Source organism: Aquarana catesbeiana, linkage group LG04, assembly GCF_042186555.1.
Source record: "Aquarana catesbeiana isolate 2022-GZ linkage group LG04, ASM4218655v1, whole genome shotgun sequence".
Taxonomy (NCBI): Eukaryota; Metazoa; Chordata; class Amphibia; order Anura; family Ranidae; genus Aquarana; species Aquarana catesbeiana.
Window position 1 is genome coordinate 115,304,332 of NC_133327.1, and position 27,829 is coordinate 115,332,160.

Below are 27,829 nucleotides of genomic sequence, written 5' to 3' on the forward strand. Positions count from 1 at the left end.
AGTAAATTATTCATGGCTCAGAATCGGGACAGAGGAGGCTGCAGCACTAGCAGCTGATAGAGGCTTGTCACTCAGCAAGCCAGAACAAATGCCCCTCTCTTTATTTTCTCCATGTACACACATCACCTCTTCATAATCAACCAGTACAAGATGTTCATACTAGGAAGGGAAACACCCTGTGTGTAAAGGTATGAAGATGCTTTGAATACTCATAGCCCTAACTTGAGTTAGGGTAAAGAATACTTAACAAGACAACTTTTTAGCCAAAGGATGCATTGGGGTTGATTTAGTAAAGGCAAATAGACTGAGCGTTTTGCAAAGTACAGTTGCTCCAGAGCTTAGTAAATGAGCAGAAGCTCTGCTGACTTCTATCATCCAATCACGTGCAAGCAAAAATTCAATTTTTTTTTTTAATTTTCCTTTCACGTGAATGGGTAGTCTTTGCAAAGTGACGCTTTACCTCATTTACTAAGCTCTGGAGCAACTGCACTTTGCAAAGCACACAGTCTATTTGCCTTTAGTAAATCAACCCCATTAATCTCTGTCCTCATGGAATGTTCCAAAGACATATTTTAATGTATTTATAGACACCTAAATACAGATCAATATATGGAACTTAAATGAGGAGCAGTTGAGGAGGAAAGATGGACAGAGGAATTTGGGTTAAAAAGAGGGACTATCCATTAAAGACAGGGGTGTTTGGGATTGTCAAATTTTTGCTATACCACGTATCAGTCTTTTTGTCATGTTTTTGTGGCAAAACATACATCAGCTTTAAGCTTAATATAATTGGGACATAGGAATAACGATAAAAATTGCAGATCCAAGAACAAATTAGGAATCTCTTTTAAATGTTAAAGCCGAGTCTGTAGAATCTCATCCAAAATAATCTTTTACATAAGGAGCTTCACCTATTTTGTACCTTTTGATCCCTTTTGATCGTTAAATATATTATTGAAAGCTTTTTGTTCTATCTGTGCAAAATATAGTTGTTGATCCTACCAGAAATCCAGTAAACTGATCACTTCCTGTACTGTCTGTGCTGCATTCCAATCAGTAACATTGTTCCCAGGTGACAATGCTGCTTCTCCATTGATACATTATAGGGAGTGAGCGTTGTCACTCTAGCACAGGAAGTGCATTACTGGTAGGATCACCAGGTGCAAAAATGGAAAAAAAGCATAAAAAAAAAAAACGAATGCAGTCACCATATCTAAGGACTGTAAGCTGCAACGTACTGAATGTTTGTTCTTGGAGTTAAATACCCTTTTTAAAAAGACACACAATGTAGATTCAGCAGGAAGTGAGAGAAAATCTATTTAAAGTGATGAAAATCCCTATTAGATAGTCATCATAAGAACAAGTGTCCCATTTGAAAAATAACTTTTTTTATTGATAGATTTGGGATTTTTTTTTACTTTCACTTTTGGTGGCAACACACTGTATTTCATCTATTGTGGAGCAGCATCTTCATTTTAGGACAATAAGCTTTTAGAACTATGGAACACCTCTCCTCTCCTATATAACTTTGTGGGAGGTGTTCTGTAATCCACAGAAATCGCTGGGAAGAATGCTAACTATTTACAGGCAGTACAAGCAGTGATCACAGTGACTTATCAGCTGACAAGTTTTCTGGCAGGATCAAGTTTTTTTTTAAATATAGTACAGATGTAACGATATTATTTCAAAGTATATCTAAGGCCCCTTTCTCACGGGGAGGAGTCAGATTGCTCAGCGAGCGAAATGTCTGCTGATCCCCACTGAGCAGGCGGATGGCTGGTCTGCGTCTGCTCTGCTTATGCTGAGCAGACACAGACACAGCCCGCTCTCCTCTATAGGACCGCTTGTCCATTTACACCCGACAGCCATCTGATCCGCTAGATGACGTCCATCTGTTTTTAGCGGATCAGATCGCATTGGATTTAGGCAGGTGTAAACAAACACATGTCTGGCCAATAGAGGAGAATGGAGGGTCCGATCGGGTCTGCCTGAAAACCTGACAGGCGGACTTGATCGGACTGCTAGTGTGAAAGGGATCTAAAAGATTCAAAGGGAGCAAGTAGGAGAACTTCATTGCTAGAATTTACATACACTTCAACTATTCCCTTTTCAAACAAAAATTGAATAAGAAAAGTTTTGGTTTTGTACATACTGTACTTTAAAGGCAAATATAATAATAACTACAAAAAATATACCACACTTCTTTAATCCTACAACCCTATTTAACTCTTTTGGTTCATCCTAGCCATCTTTCTGTTAAAACCCTTTAGAGAGTATATTGGACCATAGCAGCTAATTTCCGGTCGCAGATCAAGATGTAGAAAGCTCCACAATGTCTCAGTATTTTATTTAGAAAAAATGGCAAGATCTTCATTTCTGTTGAAGCTAAAACGATCCATACTTGGGTTAAATGTGAGCACCAAGGGGTATTCTGTAGTGGTTTAAAAAGTGTAATATGCTTTTTCCCGTCACTATCTATCCAACCCACATACTGTCCCTGAGTACTTCTTGAACTGAGCGTCTGAAGTGTGGGGGCCTGGTCTCCAATCACTTGTACATTATAATCTCTCGTAATGGATATGAGAATACAGCTACATTTAAAGCCCAATAAATCAATTGTTCCGAGAGCTCTTCCTGGCAGGTATCAATTACACCCTATTTCGAAATTAACTTTAGGCTTCATTTTATCCTGTTATTTACTGATTTTAGTACATTTTAAAAGAAAAGTTTTTCCCCAGCTACCATTCCGAGAATAATTCCTATTAATGTGTCAACGACTAATAGTTTAAATGGTAGGCTATTATAGGAAAATTAGATTTTTTTTCTACCTTATAAAGACTCCCAACAGAAATGAAGGTGCCTCTAATGGCGTGGTCACATGCCAAGTCTAATGGTACACAACATAATATATGTACATTGTACATTGTATATCCTCATCATCATGAAATCAGATACTGGTAGACCTTAACTCCTTCCTGCCCACTCCAGCGTCCCTTTAAACAGTTCAGAGGGGGGAGGGAAGGATCAGCGATCATAGGGCCACTGTCACAGTGGTCCTATGATCAGAGACCAGTCTTGCCAGTTACCGATCTGGAGCCCGGACCAATGCTGTGTTTGATGGTACACAACTTTAGTGGAACTTCACACTCCCTATCAACATTGTGTTTTCCATTTCAGAGGAATTTAATATATAAGAAAATAGGGGTATTGCATTTACAAATAGAGCACTGCAGACAGTGCTAACTAATATTAAACTCCTTTAAAATGGATAACACTAGGTCTTTTGTGCTTTCTCTTTGCTCCCATATGTACATCTGTTGCATCTGTAAATTTGTGTGCCTATATGTGGGCTAGAGTGAAGATTTACTATGTGATATCCGGAGTCACAATCCCTGAAGGGTACAAAGTGTGCTATGATCTTTCTGGTAATACAGGGGTCAGCCATGAGATGAGCGGCTAGTTTGCATGGGTGGTGGAGACACAAAGCATATCCTATTATTAAGTTCACATTGCCACACTGGTGACTGGATTACTATTTGGACTTGATGTTTCCTATATATTTGGAATAAATGCACATAATGCTATATATTTTCTAGTTGATTTGCACATTTGATTTATTTTTTATGACCTTCAATTGCATTTTTTAGAGAAGTGAGTATTTATTATCTGAGTTGCGCTTTTTTTTTTTGTAGCGTTCAGATGCATTGAAGATCCGCATTATTAATAATAATTGTATATCCTCATCATAATGAAATCAGATACTGGTAGACTTTAACCTCTCCTCGCCTGTCCCAGCATCTAGTTAAATTGTTTCGAATGCCTGGGGAGGCGAGAAGGATCAGCAATCATTGGACCACTGTAACAGTGCCCAAATTTGCCCACATTTTGGACCGCTCCACCACCAATATATCACTGGGATCCTAAAATGGAACTGCTATGTCAAAATCTGGACAATAAGAAGGTACTCATCTGGACCAGGGCCACATTACAAGATAAAGTGGTCTACAACAAAGATTACATAAGTAAATCAATGCTTGTAAATCCAGGGGGAATTTGTTTTCTATTAGATTTGTTTATTAAGTTTCAGTTTAAGTATAAAATCATAGTAGCAAAACAATAAGTTGTTTGAGTTTACAAATTAGACTGTGAGTGTTTAAAGCCTAACTCTGGTTTATATATATCTATCTATATATCTATATAGATATAGATATATAGATAGATATATATCTATCTATATATCTATATCTATATAGATATATAGATAGATATATATATATATATTTATATATACTGTATATAAACATATACTGTATATTAGAAATATCTAACAGGTGCTGTTAAAAAAAACAGTTCCGGCTGCAGTACTCACCTTCAATCCAGAGCTGCCCTCAGTTATTTGAGTTGAAAAACCCCCAGTGTAACTTAACATGAAGACAGAGAACATTGTGTGCTGAGTGCAGGGTGTCATGGGCCTGCCCCCCAAAGAGTGCCCTGTATTTGCTGTGTATTTGTGCAGAGATCAGCACTAATTTTATTACATCAGTGACACTCTCTGCACCACTGAGGACTAGGGATGAGCTTCGCGTTCGAGTCGAACCCATGTTTGACTCGAACATCGGCTGTTTGATCGTTCGCCGAATTGCTAACGTTATGGGCTGTTCGCGCCAAATTCGTGTGGCGCATCACAGCCCATAATTCACTGCGGCATCGCAGTGCATTGCTGGTTGATGATTGGCCAAGCATGCACTATGACCCGCATGCTTGGCCAATCACAGCGCCGTCGGTAGAGAGAGCTGTAATTGGCCAAAGCCAGGGTGGCTTTGGCCAATTATGGCTCAGGGGGTTTAGAACACTCCCCACACTATATAAGGCCGCCTGCACGGCGGCCCTGTGTAGTGTGTTCGGGCGTGCTGAGAGATAGAGAGAGAGACAGTGTCATTTCATTTGAGTTAGCTAGATTAGGCAGGACAGTCAGTGGGTTAGCTGCATTTACAGTATATTGTGTATATATATGCATCCCAGGTGTTGCATATATATATATATACACACTGCATTCAGTTTAGCTAGATCCGTTCCTGTTATCTTCCTACTGACAGGCAGGCTTGTCTTGTTACAGTATTTACAGCTACCTGAAGAAAATTGCTGGTGTTCTTTTGATCCTATTAGTACCACAGTCAGGCAGCTAGACTATTTACAGTTAGTGTAGTGAATCCTCCTCACAGTGTTCAGTTAAAGCTACAAGTTAGTTTAGTGTGACCTCTGCACAGTGTTCAGCTAAAGCTACAAGTTAGTGTAGTGCGTCCTCCTCACAGTGTTCAGCTAAAACTACAAGTTAGTGTAGTGTGACCTCTGCACAGTGTTCAGCTAAAGTTACAAGTTAGTGTAGTGCGTCCTGCTCACAGTGTTCAGCTAAAACTACAAGTTAGTGTAGTGCGTCCTCCTCACAGTGTTCAGCTAAAGCTACAAGTTAGTTTAGTGTGACCTTTGCACAGTGTTCAGCTAAAGCTACAAGTTAGTGTAGTGCGTCCTCCTCACAGTGTTCAGCTAAAACTACAAGTTAGTGTAGTGCGACCTCTGCACGGTGTTCAACTAAAGCTACAAGTTAGTGTAGTGCGTCCTCCTCACAGTGTTCAGCTAAAACTACAAGTTAGTGTAGTGAGACCTCTGCACAGTGTTCAGCTAAAGCTACAAGTTAGTGTAGTGCGTCCTCCTCACAGTGTTCAGCTAAAACTACAAGTTAGTGTAGTGCGTCCTCCTCACAGTGTTCAGTTAAAGCTACAAGTTAGTTTAGTGTGACCTCTGCACAGTGTTCAGCTAAAACTACAAGTTAGTGTAGTGCACAGTGTTCAGCTAAAGCTACAAGTTAGTTTAGTGTGACCTCTGCACAGTATTCAGCTAAAGCTACAAGTTAGTGTAGTGCGTCCTCCTCACAGTGTTCAGCTAAAGCTACAAGTTAGTTTAGTGTGACCCCTGCACGGTGTTCAGCTAAAGCTACAAGTTAGTGTAGTGTGTCCTCCTCACAGTGTTCAGCTAAAACTACAAGTTAGTGTAGAGAGACCTCTGCACAGTGTTCAGCTAAAGTTACAAGTTAGTGTAGTGCGTCCTGCTCACAGTGTTCAGCTAAAACTACAAGTTAGGGTAGTGCGTCCTCTTCACAGTGTTCAGCTAAAACTACAAGTTAGTGTAGTGAGACCTCTGCACAGTGTTCAGCTAAAGCTACATGTTAGTGTAGTGCGTCCTGCTCACAGTGTTCAGCTAAAACTACAAGTTAGTGTAGTGAGACCTCTGCACAGTTTTCAGCTAAAGCTACAAGTTAGTGTAGTGCGTCCTGCTCACAGTGTTCAGCTAAAACTACAAGTTAGTGTAGTGCGACCTCTGCACAGTGTTCAGCTAAAGCTACAAGTTAGTGTAGTGAGACCTCTGCACAGTGTTCAGCTAAAGACACAAGTTAGTGTAGTGCGTCCTGCTCACAGTGTTCAGCTAAAACTACAAGTTAGTGTAGTGCGACCTCTGCAGTGTTCAGCTAAAGCTACAAGTTAGTGTAGTGCGTCCTCCTCACAGTGTTCAGCTAAAACTACAAGTTAGTGTAGTGAGACCTCTGCACAGTGTTCAGCTAAAGCTACAAGTTGGTGTAGTGCGTCCTCCTCACAGTGTTCAGCGAAAACTACAAGTTAGTGTAGTGAGACCTCTGCACAGTGTTCAGCTAAAGCTACAAGTTAGTGTAGTGCGTCCTCTGCACAGTGTTCAGCTAAAGCTACAAGTTAGTGTAGTGAGACCTCTGCACAGTGTTCAGCTAAAGCTACAAGTTAGTGTAGTGAGACCTCTGCACAGTGTTCAGCTAAAGCTACAAGTCAGTGTAGTGCGTCCCCCTCACAGTGTTCAGCTAAAACTACAAGTTAGTGTAGTGCGACCTCTGCACAGTGTTCAGCTAAAGCTACAAGTTAGTGTAGTGCGTCCTCCTCACAGTGTTCAGCTAAACCTACAAGTTATTTTTTTGTGAGCTCTGCACAGTGTTCAGCTAAAGCTACCTGTAGAAGGTTGGTGGTGTTTTCCTGATCCTATCACTACAGCAGGCAGCTAAATATGCTACAAGTTATTTTTTGGCGAGCTCTGTACAGTGTTCACCTAAAGCTACCTATCGAAGGTTGGTGGTGTTTTCCTGATCCTATCACTACCGCAGGAAGCTAAATAAGCTACAAGTTAGTGCAGTGCAAGCTCTGCACAGTGTTCACCTAAAGCTACCTGTAGAAGGTTGGTGGTGTTTTCCTGATCCTATCACTACCGCAGGCAGCTAAATAAGCTACAAGTTATTTTTTGGCGAGCTCTGCACAGTGTTCACCTAAAGCTACCTGTAGAAGGTTGGTGGTGTTCTCATACTACAGGCAGGCAGTTGATTTTGCTAGCTGCAGTATCATTACATATATATATGTAATTACAATCTTTGATGCAATACTCTGCAGCAGGGCTCATTTCTGCGTTCCAACCAGAGTATCTGTGAGGGGTTGCAGTGTTGTGGCACCAGCACCAGTGCCTAGGGCCCACTTTTTCAGCCCCTGTTTAACAGGGGCGTGTAATTACAATTTTTGATGCAATACTTTGCAGCAGGGCTCGTTCCTGCGTTCCAACTAGAGTATCTGTGAGGGGTTGCAGTGTTGTGGCACCAGCACCAGTACCTAAGGCCCAATTTTTCAGCCCCTGTTTAACAGGGGCGTGTAATTACAGTTTTTGATGCAATACTTTGCAGCAGAGCTCATTTTTTGTGTTCCAACTAGAGTATCTGTGAGGGGTTGCAGTGTTGTGGCACCAGCACCAGTGCCTAAGGCCCAATTTTTCAGCCCCTGTTCAACAATTGCAATTACAATTCTTGATCTAATATTTCACAGCAGGGCCCTGTGAGGGCTTACAGTGTTGTGGCCACAACAACACCTAAGGCCCAAATTTCTGCTGAGTATATAAGGCAGGCCTCTACTTTCAAACATCCAACTTACAAACGACTCCTACTAGCAAACGGAAGGAGACAACAGGAAGTGAGATGAAATCTACTCCTAGGAAGGGAAATTCTCTCCTGTAAGAGTTAATATGGGAAAAACATTTCTCCTTTCCACTGATGCTTTATCACCAATCCTTGTTTCACAAAAAAACCCAAATTTTCAAAAAACATTTGTCATTGGGACAAAAAATGAGGTGAAATCTTCTGAAGAGGAGCACAGACAGCAAAACAAATGTCACAGGGGTGATAACCTTTCCCTATGTTTTCCAAAAAGCTTAAAATAGATTTTTTGGCTGGAGCTAAACACGTTAAAAATGTACCAGTTCAAAATTACAAACAGATTCTACTTAACAACAAACCTACAGTCCCTGTCTTGTTTGCACCTCCTGTATACTGCTGTTCAGAGTATATAGGGCCTGGTGGCCCCACGCCTTTCCTTTTTTTAATTTAGGTGCGGGGTTCCCCTTAATATCCATACAAGACCCAAAGGGCCTTGTAATGGACTGGGGGGTACCCATGCTGTTTGCCTCACTGATTTCCATCCATATTGCCAGGACCCGACATTACATTAAAGCCGCAAGCAGTTTTAAATTACCTTTTTTCCTTTAAAAATGACATTTTGTGCAGGGACTGTTCTAAGCATGGGAAACACGCGCCACTTTACAGGCATACTATAGACACCCCCCAGGTACGATATCTATAGGAATATTTCACTTTTTTTTTAACTTTAAGCATCATTAAAATCACTGCTCCCAAAAAAACGGCCGTTTTTAAAAGTTTTTTTGCATTGATACATGTTCCCTGGGGCAGGACCCGGGTCCCCAACCCCTTTTTAGGACAATACCATGCAAATTAGTCTTTAAAATTAGCACTTTTGATTTCAAACGTTCGAGTCCCATAGTCGTCAATGGGGTTCTAACGTTCGTGCAAATTTTCGGTCCGTTCGCAGGTTCTGGTGCGAACCGAACCGGGGGGTGTTCGGCTCATCCCTACTGAGGACCTCCCAGCCCTGAAACCAGAAACAGGACCCTGCAGCATCACATAACCAGCCAAAGTCATCAGGAAAATTGAGTAAAAAATGCAAAAAATACAACTTGGGAGACTTTCAGGAGGGAAGGAGAGGGACATTGCAGGGAAAATGTGGGGATCATAGTTGGGTTTTAAAGATTTATGTATCACTTATGCTTGCAGTAGGGATACTCCGTGACGTAGGGGTTTATTTATTAAAGGCAAATCAACTTTGTACTACAAGTCCACTTGGAAGTGTAGTTGCTGTAGATCTGAGAGGGACATGCAAGGGAAATAAAAACTTAGCATTTTTGCTTGTACATGATAGGATGATAAAATCAGCAGAGCTTCCCCTCATTTCAGATCTTCTCCTCAGATCTAAAGCAACTGCACTTCCAAGTGCACTTGCGGTGCACTTGTAGTGCAAATTGGGTTTGCCTTTAGTAAATCAACCCCAATGTCTTTTATCTGCTCAGGGTTCATTTCTCATTAATCAATTCCAGCAGAGAAGCAAACTTTGTAAAATGTAATGTCTGTCTAAGAAAAAGTACACTTTTTTTATTAGCTGTCGAAATGATACTGACATCAAGAGTGACTCCAGATAAATAATAACAATCACTAAAAAAAGCCCACAATGTTGTTTCTTAACAGGAATAAAGAAGAGAACTTACGTTGGCAAGCATTCCTCTTCTCTTCAAAGCCTGGTTTGCAGGAACAGCGACCAATAGGTACCAGCCAACCACCATCAGCACTACAGTACATCTTAGGCACGTCAAACTCCACTGAGTTATTGACACATGTTCCTTTTACTTCCACTAATGCTGAATCCCCTCCAGTAACGGTGTCAGGGAAGAGGGCCAAGTTACGGATGGTCGTTGGACACTTTTTGTAAAAGACCCGGACTGATACCAAAGCAATACATGCTCCAACATCTTGAAAAGCCAAATAGAAACCTTTCTTGTACAAGTTGCTAATGTCTCTAACTTCTGTATTAAGTTTCATGACCCGGTCACCAACATCCACCTGGGTAAAACTTTCATCCGCAGCGATAGTGTCAATCTTAATGAACTGATTCTCATGAATGTGCCACAAGTTACTGTTGTCGGACTCATAATAGTACATGTTGAAGGTTTCTTTGCAGGTGCCTGATACCCCTGGTAGACTATTGCAGTCTCTCAAGGTGAACTTGATTTCAATATATACACGTTGGGCCTCTCCTCTTGGGATCCAGCTGGTCCTCAACCAGTTATTTTGGTTGACTTCTAATACATTGCAGACTTGGTACGTTCTCATGGGCGTATTTCTTTCATCCATTACACTGATTTCTTCCCACTGGTATAAATGAACACAATGATAAATGAGTGTACAAAACAAACATGAATAGTTATTAGGCCTGGCATCAAACACCCTGCCAATTACAACTTACAGTAAAACCTTGGTTAGAGAGTAACTTGTTTTGAGAGCGTTTTGCAAGACAAGCAACATTTTGACTTGATATACAAGTATATATATACTTGATATACTTGATCAAGTCAAAATTTTGACTTGATATACATGCGATGTCTTGATATACAAGTACCGTGATGTCACAACTGAGTATAAAAGAGAAGAGAGGCACCCTGTAAGTGTAGCAATATGGTTACATTTAATGAAGGTACAACATTTAGCAATGTATTGCTACACCTAGAGGCGCCTCTCTTCTCTTTTATACTCTGTAGCTCCTGCTGGATTTTGCTTCTATTTCTCTTGTGGAGGCTTCCATTTGTGGATGAACATTTTATGGTTACACAACCTATCACATTGCTATAATCTTTTTATATGGACTATAAACTGAAGGACCTATGAATAAATGGTTGTGGAACGAATAATTTGAGTTTTCATGATTTCTTATGGGGAAATTTGCTTTGATATATGAGTGCTTTGGATTACAAGCATGTTTCTGGAACGAATTATGCTCGCAATCCAAGGTTTTACTGAATATATTTTAGGGGGCTATGCAGAAAAAATAAATTACAGGATGGTGATAATGATGCTAATGATTAATATTCTACATTAGGATATATGTTTTCTCAGCATCGCATTATGACTTTACTTTTGGCAAAGTCGCTTCCTGCCTAGACTGACCCCAGAAAATGATAAATTAGCACAGACATCAGAAGGGTGATCAAAGAGGAAAACTGAAGGTGATAATTATATAGTGCAGGACATTGCATTTATAACTTTGAGGTAATTGCAAATGCCCAAGATTTTTATTGACAATGGCAAACTGGTGGCAAAAATCAGTGCCTGACCTCACAAATGTGCTTCTGGAAGAATGGTCAAACATTCCCATAGGCACACTCCTAAACCTTGTGGACAATCTTACCAGAAGAGTTGAAGCTGTTATAGCTGCAAAGGGTGGGCCAACTCAATAGTGAACCCTACAAATTAAGACTGGGATGCCGTTGAAGTTCATGTGCATGTAAAGGCAAGTGTCCCAATATTTTTGACAATATAGTGTATTTTTGGGTATATTAAGTATATACATGCAGACTTGTACACATACTTAGTCAAGTATGATTTATGTATATGCAGGGGTTCTCATACTGGTGACTTGGATTTGTATTCTAAGTTTTACTAACTAGCATAAAAGAGATAATGTTAACGGCAATTAAAGGATTCTCGATGAAACTGTACAATGCATTTCATATACTAACCCCTTCTGATGGATATGCCACCCATCCCAGGTCTCCAGCAGCAGACATAGAGTCAAGTAAGGTTACTGGAACAAAAACAGAAAGGAAACACTTAAAATTTTGAGCTTAGGTTGTGCAATGATGATACATACAAGACCTCATTCAACCACTGTTAGATTCTCATATGCTTAGATGTACATTACGGATGAAACAAAAATCCAGTCCTCAGTTGGCACTGAAATTGTATGTTTTCTGGATGTCTTCACAGAAAAGCAGATGAAATAATTAGTGCATGGAAGTCTTTTTCAAACAAGCAAATATTGATGTAAATTATATTTCAGTTCATCTTCAAAACCAATTTATTTAATAGAGCCAGATGCATTAATACAGTGGACTAATGTTCATTAAGAAAAGAAAAAGTCTCATATGCAGAATGTTTTGCTCTGTTGACCTAAATTTTCTATTTAAGGCAACTGAATGAAGATCTTTAAGTGCATCAAAACCAATTAAAATTCTCAAGTCTATGAATGCATTCTCCAATATGTGCAATGTGAGCTAACTCTTATGCTTTTTTTACAAACTACATTTTCCCTAAGATATGTGTGACTTCCATGGCCTATGTTAAAGATGAAGTTTAATCTGTTTATATTTCGCCTGCCATGGTTCATCCTTTTACCATGCTAATAAAATGTCCATTTTCATTACATACCTTATTTTAGACTCAGTGACGTCATCACTGGGTCTCTGTGCTTTTCTATGCAATGGAGACATGGCTGGTATGAGGGCTCGACAGGGTGCTGTACATCACAGCACCCTGCCTCAGCCCTCCTCCCAAGAGCCTTCAGATATGATGCAAGCAGTGGGCTGGGTCTTGGGAGAAACTATGCAAATATCAAAATGTCTTTAGGGGTGGATGTCAGTCTGGAGGAGTGGACATTTCTTGATCACCTCTCTAGAAAACAAACACATTTAATGCTGATCCTTCATGGTTGAAAGAACTGAAATCTTATATATTCAATAGGCAGGCCAAGGACAGTAAGTCCAGGAGAGGAGGAAAGAGCTAGAAGATGCTGGTCATTCTCTATCCAGGAAATAAGATGAGCTTTATTTGACTTACTGCAGTTTCTAATGCACAACGTGAGAAGCTCACAGCATGCAGCAAAATCAGAGTAAGCTATTTCAGTACAAGAGATGCAAGGAGCTCCCTGGTGATGTGCCCTCTGGGGGTGGAGTCCCAGGGTTGCACCACGCCATGGTGTTTTCACTGGCACTTGATCATGTCCCTTTATGCTTTTATTTTGCACAATGCCTCTTGAACGGGCCTTTTGGCCAGCCAGGGCAATTTGTATACCGGCCAAAAGACCGACTGTTCTGTGCACTGCACATAGCACTTTTTAGTTTTTTTTTTTACTCCTTATTCACTTACACTGCATGTGTGTTTTTTTCTTTTTTTTTGTGTTTACACAGAGACAGAGGATGTAGGTTAACAGGGGCCCGAACTGATGACGACGGGAGATTCTGTGGCTTTCGGATCTTTTGCATATCCCCATCTGGAGGGGTCTCTCTTTAGGAGAGCCCCTCACCAAGTACTTGGTGGACTGGCTTTGGCTAGTCCCTTAGAAGTGGGGTCCACCTGGCTTCAGCCTAGGTAGACCATACTGCTCAGGAACCTTGTACCCTTTGGGGTTCAGGGTTAAAGGCCCTTCCTCTTCGGAGGTTTGCCCATTTCTGCACCCTCTGTGCACTTTTTTGTGTGCTGTGATTTCATGGTTCACTTTTTTTGTTCACAGGGGTTTGACAAAGTAGCACTCCACGGAGATCCAGAAAAAAAAAAATCAGTACGAGAGAGGAGTCTCTACAACTGTATAAAACTGAAGGTAAGACTGGAGTTCAGATTTAAGAAATACTGATTCAGATTTAGATTTGAGATTCTATAGTCTCACATTTTATTTTTTTAAAACATAAATAAGTTATACTTACCTGTTCTGTGCAATGGTTTTGCACAGAGCAACCCTGATCCTCCTCTTCTCACATCCCTCGTCAGTGATCCTGGCCCCCCCCCCCGCCGAATGCCCCCATAGCAAGCTGCTTATTATGGGGGCACTCATGCATGCTTGCTCTTGAGCAGACTTTGCGACTCTGTATGTCCATTAGACACACGGAGTGCGGTTTGACCCTGCCCCACTCCCTCCTTACTGGCTGTGATTGACAGCAGCGGGAGCCAAGGACTCCCACTGCTATGTCTGAGCCTATGAGGAAAGAGAGAGTCAAGAGAGCCTCTGCTCTTGTGCACATCACTGGATCAAGATCAGGCTCAAGAAAGTATAAGGGGTGGCTGGTGGGGAGCAGCATGCAGAAGGTTTTTTATCTTAATGCAGACAATGCATTATGGTAAAAAGAAAATCTTCTGTCTTAAGAACCACTTTAAGTAAATTTAGCTAGGGACTTGCCAAGGTATAACTGGGGGGGGGGGGGGGGCGAGACTTTTGTCCGAAGGCGTGTGCCTGGATTTTGTTACACAATTGTCGGCCAACAAACACGAACGAGTAGTGACGTACTATATGTACTACGAGACGATAAAGAGGAAGTTCAATTGTCAGGCGCCACCCTTTGGGCTCCTTCTGCTAATTTCGTGTTAGTAGAAGTTTGGTGAGTGTTGATTCACGCTTTTCTTTTCGAGCTTCTCATTTCACGCTTTTCAGTTTCTGGATGGCCGGTCATCAACCAGACATGTTGCGGAATCGGAGGAGATAACATGCTATTTATTATTGGCCTTGGAGTTATTGCTTTGACCCAAGTCCAGGCCAGGAACAGGAGGAGGAGGATTTCTTGGACCAAAAATTGGTTGCTTTATTAAACATGACATAATATGTCATATGCCTTTGCTGCGGGAGCTCCAGGAGAATAATCCAGATGATTTTCAGAATTATCTCTGGATGATGGTTAATTTCTATTGGCGGTTAGCATGTCTAATTTTATTTGTTTTCTTTTTTTAATGCACAATAAAAAAAATGTGTTTTACTTCAAATGACAGTTTGGGAGTAGGCAGTTACATTTAAAAAAATACAATGTAAAATTAACAAGGGACACCAACATAGTTGTATCTTTGATCTTAAAAACTATGGGATAATGGTGTTGTGGTAACTTGCCCAAAAAAAAAAAAAATAACAAGCATAATAATATTATTCTTGATATCGCTAGAAAAAAAAAGCCCTTGAAAATTAGTTTGCAGTAACTCCATCAGTATCACCAGCAAAGCAGCTTCATTATTATCCCATTAAAGAAGAAGAGAATGTGCGCTGCATTTCGAGATTTCATAATTTGCCTCATCACAAATGTTAATTCTCCATTATGAACGCTAATTTACAAGACCGACCGCTTCTGGCTCGTCCTTGCTTCCGAGCATGCGTGTTTGTACTTTGGACTTTTGTCCGACAGACTTGTGTACATGCGCTCGTAAAATCCGACAACAGACATTTGTCCGCGGAAAATTTTAAAGCCTACCATACAACATTTGTCCGCGGAAAATCCAACAACAATTGTCCGATGGAGCGTACAAACGGTCGGATTTTCCGTCTGAAAATTTGATCGTGTGTACGAGGCTTAAGTGTTGGAAGTCATTGTGACCTATTATGCTTATGGAGAGAATAGCTGCTTGCTTTAAAGGAGAACTCCAGGCAAACAGCTATATCTAATGCATATATGGGAATTGTTTTACCTGCCAAACGATCCACCCATCTAGTCCTTGTCAGACTTCACAGCTTCCCTGGTCCCAACCTGAGATTTGACAGTGAGGGAGCAGCAGAAAACTAATAAGCTCATCCCTCTGCTCTCTACATTTGTCGGCATGTTGGGTGCAAGCACATGTGCATGCAGAAAGCATGGTTGGAGTGCTGCTCCTGTCTCGCCTAGTTGCACTGTACAAGGATTAAAAGTGTTAGATGCAAAGTCAAATTAAGGTAGTTGCACTAGTTGCATTTAAAATTAGAATGAGAATTTTTTAATGTATACATAACTGCATTATTGATATGGTCCATAAGTTCAGCTTTAAAGATATGTGTTACTTAAGCAAAGCTTTGAGTTCTGGTGCGTTGATTAAACACATAAAAATCTTGTGAGATTCTGCACATTTCTGCAACTAGAAGAATAATCATTTAACAATGAAACATATTACAAATGCTAAAAATAAATCAATCTACATTTATGACTTTCCAATTACAATAGACACAGAAGTTCCAGAAATAGGTACTTTTTTGCTGCAAAAGCAATTCCTATAATAATATATAATATTCTCAATACAGAGAGCAGTATGGAAAGAAATAACCTGAAAGCACCTACAGATAACTGAAAGTAAAAGAAAACAGTCTAATCTTCAAAGGTTTTTTAGCGCAGATGGTCGGTTTCAGCACCGGTTTCATCATATTTTCCAAGATAGCCAGCACACGTATAATTTGATTTTAGTGTTTCAATATTATCAGCTAAAGCAACCTGACCCCATACAATGCTAATATAGTATCACCTATTTGCATCAAACTTTCACATATCAAACAGGTTTCTAACATAAAGTGAATTGCATTCTCAAGCAAACATCCAGTCATATATCAAACACTCCTCACTATATACAGTATATATGTAGCACACCCCATGTAGGAGCTGCAGATGAACAGGGATCCCCAACTCCTGCACATCCAGGCACACTGGATTTTCACAAGCACCCAGAGTCAGAGAACAGTCTGTGGCTGTTTTTTGGTTATTTATTAGAGGGTTATTAACTTGGATAAGGATGGGAGGTTATGGGATGCCCACTTGACTTTAACAACTTCAGGGACAACTTCCTATATACATCTATATACAGTCTCTTCTCCTCTTTCCTCCAGCACAAACACTTGCAGACTTCGACTGAATCACTCTTGAGATGATCTGACAGGCTCCCAGTCAGATTTTAGCATCAGCCTATTACAAGCAGGAACTCGCAGCCCCTTTAAGTGTAGCTCACATAGTGAAACAGCATGTAGCTACTCCTCTGTGGCCACTGATCCCAGCACCACCTTTTCAGGCACTACCAACCCACCTGGCTACAGATGCCCCTTTCACCAGCCCTCCTGGCTGTCTCTACACAAGTCCACCCAGCTGACTTTTCACCAGTCCACCCAGTTGACTTTCAGGAGGTCTCCCAGGGAAAGGCCTGAAGACTGTTTATCTTTTATGTTTTTTTTTGTTGCCCATCATACTTACCTGGGTGGATGCACCATTGGTCCGATGCTGCATCTGTCACCCGGCGCCTCTGCACTGAGAACCAAGCCATCGAACATCGCCGATGACTCGGTTCTCTTAGCTCCCCGAGCAGACAGTCAACAGCTCCCCGCTCTGCCGCCCCCCGTGCTCACTGGAGCGCTGAGCTGTGGAGGGGCGGGAAGCGGCTGTCTCAGGCTCTCTGTGGCACGCTGAGAGGCTGAGACAGGCATCAGTCCAGGCACCTGGCGGATCCAGACTCCCAGAGTCGGGATGACGCGGTGCCTGGACTGATTCCAGTGACATCAGCAGAAAGCGGACTCCAGTCTGCTCTCTGCTGAAACCATGTCACAGGAGTGCAAAACAAATTGAACGTCTGTGACCCATAGGAGAAGCCCAGCCAAACGAGCTCAGGCTGACCTTGTCCTTAGGCACACCGCTGTCTTCATGGGAGACTGGCTACATTTCACAGTCTCCCCTTTTGTTAGTTCCCAACAGTGTTGACTACTCACTCTGTCCTTTCTTGCTTCCGTGCGTCCAGGAAAGACTTCCTCCTGTGTGTTTTGGCAGAATCCTTCCAGCACCCAAGTCCCAGCCGAAGGCAGGACACCCCCCCCGAGACTAGAGGGCACCCATCAGGGCCACCGACAGCCTCCTTAACACTATCTCCATATTCCACCAGACTGCCCCTGCTGGCATGGCCATGTCTATTTATGGAGTTATCTCAGCCCAATGCTGGCCCACTGCTGGGGATTGGCCAAGGCTCTATAAATATTCAAGGTAGCTCCACCTAACCCCCACCCTCTAGTTCTAGAAGACTCTCCAACCTTCTAGACCAGGGGGAGGAACCAGAGAGCTGCCAGGATGAGCCACCCAGCCTTGAACTCTAATAAACTTTGACACAATGAAGACTCACTAGCTTAACTGTGAGTCACAGCATGGTTTGCCTACACTCACCATCACTCACACTAAAGGGTGCTACATATATATATATATATATATATATATATATATATATATATATATATATATATATATATATACACATTTTAGGTAATACTTCTTATTGGCTAAATTAAAGTGTTACTAAACCCAGGACCCTGCAATACTAGCATTACACACCAAACTTAGCATGCGCAGCCTGACTCCAGTAACTCTGTCTTATCCGGACCTGTTTTTTAGTCAGTGGAACAAGAAGAGGATCTGTAAATGGAGCCACCCGTTTACGTAAACGGGTGGCCCCGCCCCCCTCTGACGCCCCGGGAAAGCCATGGGGAATTCCTCGTGCGTCAGAGGGGACGGGGTCACCCGGGTACATCACTGTGTGGCCCCGCCCTCAGTTAAAAAAAACTGTTACCTGCAACGACGAGTCATATGGCGGGTGCCTCCCATGGAGGCAGATCAGTGGCGGCTTGCGGGTTTTTATATTTTTTATTTTTCGGTCCGTTGAAGGAACGAGAGAAGACGATGAATGGACTTCATGGGACATATTTTTTTTTAATAAAGGACTTGTCCCAAAGTGTGTGGTTTTTTAAAATCTTGACACTTTTTTTGTGAAATGGTACGGGTACAATGTACCCGTTACCATTTCAAACAGGGGGCGGTGGGATCTGGTGGCCCCCTTGTTAAAGGGGGCTTCCAGATTCCGATAAGCCCCCCACCCACAGACCCCCACAACCACTGGGCAAGGGTTGCGGGGATGAGGCCCTTGTCCCCAACAACATGGAGGCAAGGTGCTTTAGGGGGGCTATCCCAAAGCACCCTCCCCATGTTGAGGGCATGTGGCCTGGTACGGTTCAGGAGGAGGGGGAACGCTCTCTCATCCCCCCTCTTTTCCTGCAGCCTACCAGGTTACGTGCTCAGATAAGGGTCTGGTATGGATTTTTTGGGGGCCCCCACGCCATTTTTTTTTTAATTTTGGCGTGGGGTTCCCCTTAAAACCCATACTAGACCTGAAGGGTCTGGTATGGATTTTGAGGGGGACCCCTATGCCATTTTTTTAAAACAAATTGGAGCAGGGTTCCCAATAATATCCATGCCAGACCTGAAGGGCCTTGTATGGAATTTGGGGGGGACCCCCACGCAATTTTTAAAAAACATTTTGGTTGGGGGTTCCCCTTAATATTCATACCAGACCCAAAGGGCCTGGTAATGGAGTGTGGGGGATCCCATGCCGTTTTTTTCAATGACTTTTATCTGTATTGCCGGGACCGACAATTCATTATAGCCACTAGTACTTTTAAATGACTTTTTTTCCTTTAGAAATGTCATTTTGTGCAGGGACTGTTGTAAACATGGGGAAAATGTGCCACTTTACAGGCATACTATAGACACCCCCCAGGTACGAAATTTAAAGGAATATTTCACTTTTATTGTTTCACTTTAAGCATTATTAAAATCACTGCTCCCGAAAAAATGTCAGTTTTTAAAACTTTTTTTTGCATTGATACATGTCCCCAGGGGCAGGACCGGGGTCCCCAAACACTTTTTATGACAATAACTTGCATATAAGGCTTTAAAATGAACACTTTTGATTTTTCATGTTAATGTCCCATAGACTTTAACGGTGTTCCGAATTTTCCCCGAACACTGCATATTGTTCGGCGTTCACAGAACATCCAAACAACCAAAGTTCGGCCCGAACTTATGCTCAGGCCGAACCGTTCTCCCATCCCTAATACTGAGTATAACAAGCATGCTTTACTGCATATACAGATTTTACTGCTGTGGGTTTAGTAACACTTTAAGTTATTGAAGATGCAAGCTTTTCTTAGATCCCTTCTTCAGGCTTTATACAATTCTGAAATGGTTATGAATCCCATATATTTATACAAATAGTTATACAGAGTTCGTAACTGTATAAAAATATGTGACATTCAAAACCATTTTTAGTATGGAAAACTTGCATCCTAAAAAACTTAAGTTAACCAGTATAGGGTATCAACTAATCTCCAGTAATGCTCTGCAGTAATTGAAGAAATAGGGAGTCCGCGCTAATGGGTGTAATTAGAAGCCTAGGTGGGAAGTATATTCCTAAATTGATCTGCAGTAATTGATACATAACACAATACAATACTTGACTATGGCTATCATAGAGACATGTATTCCTCCAACAAGTATTGGTTGATGGAAGTAAAGTGATGATAAAAATCTACTAGCCAATACAACAAGAAAGTCCATTAGGGGGTTTATGGGGTGTCACATAAAGGGCCAGCTGGTCAAAAGAGGAGATGAGACTTCCCCCTCTATGCAGATCAAATTAGCCTACCTGTTGCAAAACTCTGCTTCTATTGAGAAGGTGAAGCCAGGCTGCTAATCACAGTCTGCAGGTCAATCTCACCTCTTTCTGTGACAGTCATATGTCAACTGTTCTCTGCCTATGTCAGTGGCCAGGGGGACTGGTTAAAATGGAAGTGAGGGCTTAATTGTTGATGTTTTAGAAAAAGTTAAATTTGCATAAGAGTAACAGTATTTGTTATTTTTCTTGGATTGTATGTTTTAGGGAAATAATGAGTGCCTTTGAAATGGTTGAAGGTAGAGATTGTGAAGGAAGCACTCATAATTTGGTGGAATAGAAAGGTTCACTTTAAGTGTTGTGATTTGGAATTTGGTCTCTATAGGGCCAGATTTCCATACTTATAGCCACAACTACTGGTCCCAAAAGGACATGATTCTGCTTTGATCCCCTCTTTCGTGCAAAACATTTTACTATGTTACTGTTCCTAACCTGCCTTAGAAAATTGTGCCAATACATAACTTTATATGAAATTACTATATTTCTACCAGTGATGGAAAATATGCAGGTCCAACAATACAGCCATGCATTTGCTTATGCCTTTAACCACTTAACAACCGGCCCATAGCCGAATGACGGCTGCAGGGCGGTTGCTTAACTCTGGGAGGACGTACTATGACGTCCTCCCGGAATTCCCCTATCGTGCGTCCCCTGGGGCGCGCACCCGAGCACATCCGTGACCGCCGGGTCCAGAGGACCCTGCGCATCACGGATCCCGGTAAATGGCCGCTGATCGCGGCCGTTTACCATGTGATCGCGCCGTCAAATGACGGCGCGATCACATGTAAACAGACCGGCGTCATCTGATGACGCCGGTTCCTCTCCTCCCCTCCTGTGTACCGATCGGTACACTGTGGAGGAGAGGGGGATGCATGGATGGCTGCAGCGCTGTGGGCTGGATGTGTAGTGCCCACAGCGCTGCACAGAGACATCCATCCATCCATCCATCCATGCTCAGCCATCCCTTCTGCTGTGCAATACTCTGCAAAGCCCCTATAATACTCTGCAAAGCCCCACATTACTCTGCAATACCCCCATAATACTCTGCAAAGCCCCACATTACTCTGCAATACCCCCACAATACTCTGCAAAGCCCCGCATTACCCTGCCATACCCCGCATTACCCTGCCATACCCCGCCATACCCCGCCATACTCCGCCATACCCCGCCATACTCCGCCATACCCCGCCATACTCCGCCATACTCCGCCATACCCCGCCATACTCCGCCATACCCCGCCATACTCCGCCATACCCCGCCATACTCCGCAATACCCCGCCATACTCCGCCATACTCCGCAATACCCCGCCATACCCCGCCATACTCCGCAATACCCCGCCATACTCCGCAATACCCCGCCATACTCCGCAATACCCCGCCATACTCCGCAATACCCCGCCATACCCAGCCATACCCTGCCATGCTGAGCCATGCTCGGCTGTACTCGGCCCCTGTATGTGGCCAAGCTGTGGAAGTCTCACACATGTGGTATCGCCGTACTCAGGAGGAGTAGGAGAATCTATTTTGGGGTGTCATTTTTGGTATGTACATGTAATGTGGTAGAAATATTGTATAAATGGACAACTTTGTGTTAAAAAAAAAAATGTGTTTTAACCACTTCCCGCCCGCCGGCCGTCATACAACGTCCTTGACTTTGTGCGGGGATATCTGAATGATGCCTGCAGCTACAGGCATCATTCAGATATCAGCTTTTTCAGCCGGCGATTCCCTACACCATAAGAATAATCATAGCGGCTGTTCCACTGCTTGATCATTCTTACGGGAGGCAAGAAGGGATGTCCCCCCCTCCCGCGCTTCTACCGACTCACAGCTACGATCGAAGCCAGGATCGTTTTTTTTTTTTAATTTCAGGCTTCCCAGCCTAGAGGTGAGATGTGGGGTCTTATTGACCCCATATCTCACTGTAAAGAGGACCTGTCATGCCATATTCCTATTACAAGGATGTTTACATTCCTTGTAATAGGAATAAAAGTGGTCAAAAAAAATTTTTTTTTGGAAAAAAGCATCAAACTAAAATAAATAAAGTAAAATGAACAACAAAAACAAAAAAATAAAAATTTTAAAGCGCCCCTGTACCTGTGTGCTCGCATGCAGAAGCGAACTCATACGTAAGTCCCGCCCACATATGAAAACGGTGTTCAAACCACACACGTGAGGTATCGCTGCGATCGGTAGAGCGAGAGCAATAATTTTGGCCCCCAGACCTCCTCTGTAACTTAAAACATGTAACCAGTAAAAAATTTTAAAGCGTCGCCTATGGGGATTTTTGAGTAGCAAAGTTTGGCGCCATTCCACAAGCACGTGCAATTTTGAAGGGTGACATGTTGGGTATCTATTTACTTGGCGTAACTTCATCTTTCACATTATGTAAAAACATTGGGCTAACTTTACTGTTTTGGTTTTTGTAAAGCACAAAACAGTTTTTTTTTCCAAAAAAACGCGTTAAAAAATTGCTGCGCAAATACCGTGCGAGATAAAAAGTTGCAAAGACCGCCATTGTATTCTCTAGGGTCTTTGCTAAAAAACATATATAATGTTTTGGGGTTCTAAGTAATTTTCTAGCTAATAAATGATGATTTTTACATGTAGGAGAGAAATGTCAGAATTGGCCTGGGTTCTCCAGAATGCCTGAAGGTGCTCCCCTGCATGTTGGGTCTCTGTATGTGGCCACGCTGTGTAAAAGTCTCACACATGTGGTATCACCGTACTCGGGAGTAATAGCAGAATGTGTTTTGGGGTGTAATTTGTGGTATGCATATGCGGTCTGTGAGAAATACCCTGCTAATATGACAATTTTGTGGAAAAAAAAAAAAGTAAAAAAAAAACCTTGATTTTGCAAAGAATTGTGGGAAAAAATGACAACTTCAAAAAACTCACCATGCATCTTTCTAAATACCTTGGAATGTCTTCTTTCCAAAAAGGGGTCATTTGGGGGGTATTTGTCCTTTTCTGGCATGTTAGGGTCTCAAGAAATTAGATAGGCAGTCAGTACTTCAGGTGTGATCAATTTTCAGATATTCGCACCATAGCTTTTGGACTCTATAACTTTCAAAAAGACCAAATAATATCCACCGATTTGGGTTATTTTTACCAAAGATATGTAGCGGTATAAATTTTGGCCAAAATATATGAAGAAAAATTACTAATTTGCAAAATATTATAACAGAAATGAAGAAAAATGTATTTTTTTACAGATTTTTCGGTCTTTTTTCTTTTACGGCGCAAAAAATAAAGAACCCAGCGGTGATTAAATACCACCAAAAGAAAGCTCTATTTGTGTGAAAAAAAGTGAGTAATTGTCATTCAAAATGTGAGAGCACCAAAAGCTGAAAATTGGTCTGGTTAGGAAGGGGGTTTAAGTGCCCAATTGTCAAGTGGTTAAGAACTGGCCTACTGTGCTGGAGAGTAAAGCGGTAAGTCTATTGGTATTGGTTATGTCACAAAGCCTCACCAGTGGTTCTAAAAAATCCAGTGAGACTGTAACAGGATCAAACTGGGAAAGGAAATAGTGCAGAAAAAAAGGGATAACATGGGTAGCTCCACATACAGATAAAATATACTGGAGATGATTACCTGACGGAAGCTAATTCTGGCCAGTAGACCCCATGGCCATATAGCATGCATATTTGAAAACCAACAATAAGCATTAAAACCGTTTCTCTGCATAGGGGCCAATAAAACTGTAAGTTCCATACTGTTTTAGTTTGCATTGAATAGAACAGGGAAGGGTTAGTACAACTCCTGGGCTTTCGTTTCTGTCTGTGTCCTTTTTGATAATATTTCCCTTACTTCTTATTAGAACACATTTTAACAGAATAATGATGGTTTAGATCTTCTGGGAATATTTTAATGCTGTCTGTAAATTTCTGACCTGGTGACAACTGCTCCCCCCCCCCCCCATTTCTTGTGCTGGTGTCAGAATATGGGGAGAAATCTCCCCAATGAACTCACAGACCACAATAAAACCTAACATAAATTTTAACTTTTCCTTATGAAAGAAAATCTGGCTTGAGATAGGCTTTAAACAGCAACTCCCAAAGCTGTAACAATGATGAAAATGCTAAGCCCCTAAGCCCCAAGTCAACACATTAAGCAAATAATGTCTACTATAAATCTAAAGGAAGAATGTTACTGTCACTATCACAGCTTCTTCATCTACTATATAGTAACTATATAGTACTATATAGTAAAAGTCTCACACATGTGGTATCACCGTACTCGGGAGTAATAGCAGAATGTGTTTTGGGGTGTAATTTGTGGTATGCATATGCGGTCTGTGAGAAATACCCTGCTAATATGACAATTTTGTGGAAAAAAAAAAAAGTAAAAAAAAACCTTGATTTTGCAAAGAATTGTGGGAAAAAATGACAACTTCAAAAAACTCACCATGCATCTTTCTAAATACCTTGGAATGTCTTCTTTCCAAAAAGGGGTCATTTGGGGGGTATTTGTCCTTTTCTGGCATGTTAGGGTCTCAAGAAATTAGATAGGCAGTCAGTACTTCAGGTGTGATCAATTTTCAGATATTCGCACCATAGCTTTTGGACTCTATAACTTTCAAAAAGACCAAATAATATCCACCGATTTGGGTTATTTTTACCAAAGATATGTAGCGGTATAAATTTTGGCCAAAATATATGAAGAAAAATTACTAATTTGCAAAATATTATAACAGAAATGAAGAAAAATGTATTTTTTTACAGATTTTTCGGTCTTTTTTCTTTTACGGCGCAAAAAATAAAGAACCCAGCGGTGATTAAATACCACCAAAAGAAAGCTCTATTTGTGTGAAAAAAAGTGAGTAATTGTCATTCAAAATGTGAGAGCACCAAAAGCTGAAAATTGGTCTGGTTAGGAAGGGGGTTTAAGTGCCCAATTGTCAAGTGGTTAAGAACTGGCCTACTGTGCTGGAGAGTAAAGCGGTAAGTCTATTGGTATTGGTTATGTCACAAAGCCTCACCAGTGGTTCTAAAAAATCCAGTGAGACTGTAACAGGATCAAACTGGGAAAGGAAATAGTGCAGAAAAAAAGGGATAACATGGGTAGCTCCACATACAGATAAAATATACTGGAGATGATTACCTGACGGAAGCTAATTCTGGCCAGTAGACCCCATGGCCATATAGCATGCATATTTGAAAACCAACAATAAGCATTAAAACCGTTTCTCTGCATAGGGGCCAATAAAACTGTAAGTTCTATACTGTTTTAGTTTGCATTGAATAGAACAGGGAAGGGTTAGTACAACTCCTGGGCTTTCGTTTCTGTCTGTGTCCTTTTTGATAATATTTCCCTTACTTCTTATTAGAACACATTTTAACAGAATAATGATGGTTTAGATCTTCTGGGAATATTTTAATGCTGTCTGTAAATTTCTGACCTGGTGACAACTGCTCCCCCCCCCCCCCATTTCTTGTGCTGGTGTCAGAATATGGGGAGAAATCTCCCCAATGAACTCACAGACCACAATAAAACCTAACATAAATTTTAACTTTTCCTTATGAAAGAAAATCTGGCTTGAGATAGGCTTTAAACAGCAACTCCCAAAGCTGTAACAATGATGAAAATGCTAAGCCCCTAAGCCCCAAGTCAACACATTAAGCAAATAATGTCTACTATAAATCTAAAGGAAGAATGTTACTGTCACTATCACAGCTTCTTCATCTACTATATAGTTTTAGATAATAGTGTGAGTCATTTTTATTAGTGCTGTTCTCTGCGGATATTTTATAACTCTTCCAAGTTCAAATATATATACAGTATCTCACAAAAGTGAGTACACCCCTCAAATTTTTGTAAATACTGTATTTATTGGCATATAACACGCACGTTTTCACCCTAAAATCGGGTGCAAATAGAGTGTATGTGTTATACGCCAATACTTTTAGCTGCCTCGGAGGGGACAGGGAGGGGGGCAGGACGAGCGCCATCAGATTACATAAAGTGAGAATCTCCTGTTTACTTGGCGGCCTCTGTAATAGGAAGTCCCGCCTCCTGGGCCGCCATTGGACCAATGTTCTGTCTATCATAGGAGATTCTCACTGTATGTAACTTGTCGGCGCTCATCCCGCCCCCCTCCCTGTCCCCTCTAGGCTGCAGGTGGGCATTGATCAGCCTGCACTGATGGCAATGGTGAGGCTACTGCATTGATGGCAATGGTGAGGCTGCTGCATTGATGGCAGTGGTGAGGCTGCTGCATTGATGGCAATGGTGAGGCTGCTGCATTGATGGCAATGATGAGGCTGCATGGATGTGAACTGATGAGGCTGCATTGATGGCACTTGTGAGGCTGCAGATGGACATTGATCAGGCTGCATTGAAGCAATGGTGAGGCTGCAGATGGGCATTGACCCTTATTTTGCTTAAAAGTTCCTTATTTAAAATTTTAGTTTTTTTCCTGAAACTTCCCTCTTAAAATGAATCTGCGTGTTATATGCCTGTGCGTGTTATACATCGATAAATACGGTATTTTATTAGATCTTTTAATGTGACAATACTGAAGAAATGATACTTTGCTACAATGTAAAGTAGTGAGTGTACAGCTTATATAACAGTGTAAATTTGCTGTCCACTCAAAATAACTCCACACACAGCCATGTCTAAACCGCCGGCAACAAAAGTGAGTACACCCCTAAGTGAAAATGTCCAAACTGGGCCCAAAGTGTCAATATTTTGTGTGGCCCAAATATTTTCCAGCACTGCCTTAACCCTCTTGAGCATGGAGTTCACCATCAATATCCTGATCTTGATATTACTTGATATTACTATCAGGATATTATCCGTATAGGTTGTTTACTGTATTTATACAGGGTTGCTTACTAGTCTCACAGATATCTAGCATAACCACTTTGATTGGGGATATACTGGACCACTAAGTGGCCAGTGAAACCTCTTTTTAGTATCAGTAATATACATTTTAACATTTGTATACTTCCTAATATATGTTTTCTTTTGTTACAATAAAATTATACAAAATATTTTTCAATTATGCCTAAAGTCCATTCTTTCTTCATTTTTTTGATCTTCTTAGTGTAAGGGTTAACTTTAAGGCATGGGTTGACATTAGGGTTTTGGTTGGCATTAGGTTTAGTGTTAAAATGATACTAAAAGTTACATTTTTTTTCCTTAAAATAAAAAAGATGTTATGATATGAAAGCAGATCTTATGAGATCTTATGATATTGCACAGAATGGACCCTTACATTTGGCAGTTCCCTGCTGGCACCGTCTGCTCCTTCTTCCTCCAGGTAGCAATGCCAAGCTGTGACTTTCTTGTATTAAGAGAGTTTTGGACTCCAGAGAGAGAGATATCATTTTGCCTCTGTACAAATCATTAGTAAGACCTCATCTGGAATATGCAGTTCAATTTTGGGCACCAGTTCTCAGAAAAGATATTGGGGAACTGAGAAAGTGCAGAGAAGGGCAACCAAACTCATAAGAGGCATGGAGGAGCTCAGCTATGAGGAATGATTAGAGGAACTGAATTTATTCTCTCTTGAGAAGAGGGGATTAAGGAGGGATATGATCAACATGTATAAATACATAGGTGGTCCATATAGTGAACTGGTGTTGAGTTGTAAGGTCATCACAGAGGACAAAGGGGCACTCT

At 41.5% G+C, this 27,829-nt stretch overlaps 1 protein-coding gene across 1 annotated transcript in view; it reads right to left on the minus strand.

Moving 5' to 3' along the window:
• Window positions 1-27,829, minus strand: part of LOC141141191 (ephrin type-A receptor 3-like) — a 348,950-nt gene that overhangs the window by 266,629 nt on the left and 54,492 nt on the right. The window contains 2 exon segments of the mRNA XM_073628888.1: window positions 9,670-10,330; window positions 11,695-11,759. Of these exon segments, the coding sequence (XP_073484989.1) occupies window positions 9,670-10,330; window positions 11,695-11,759 (726 nt within the window).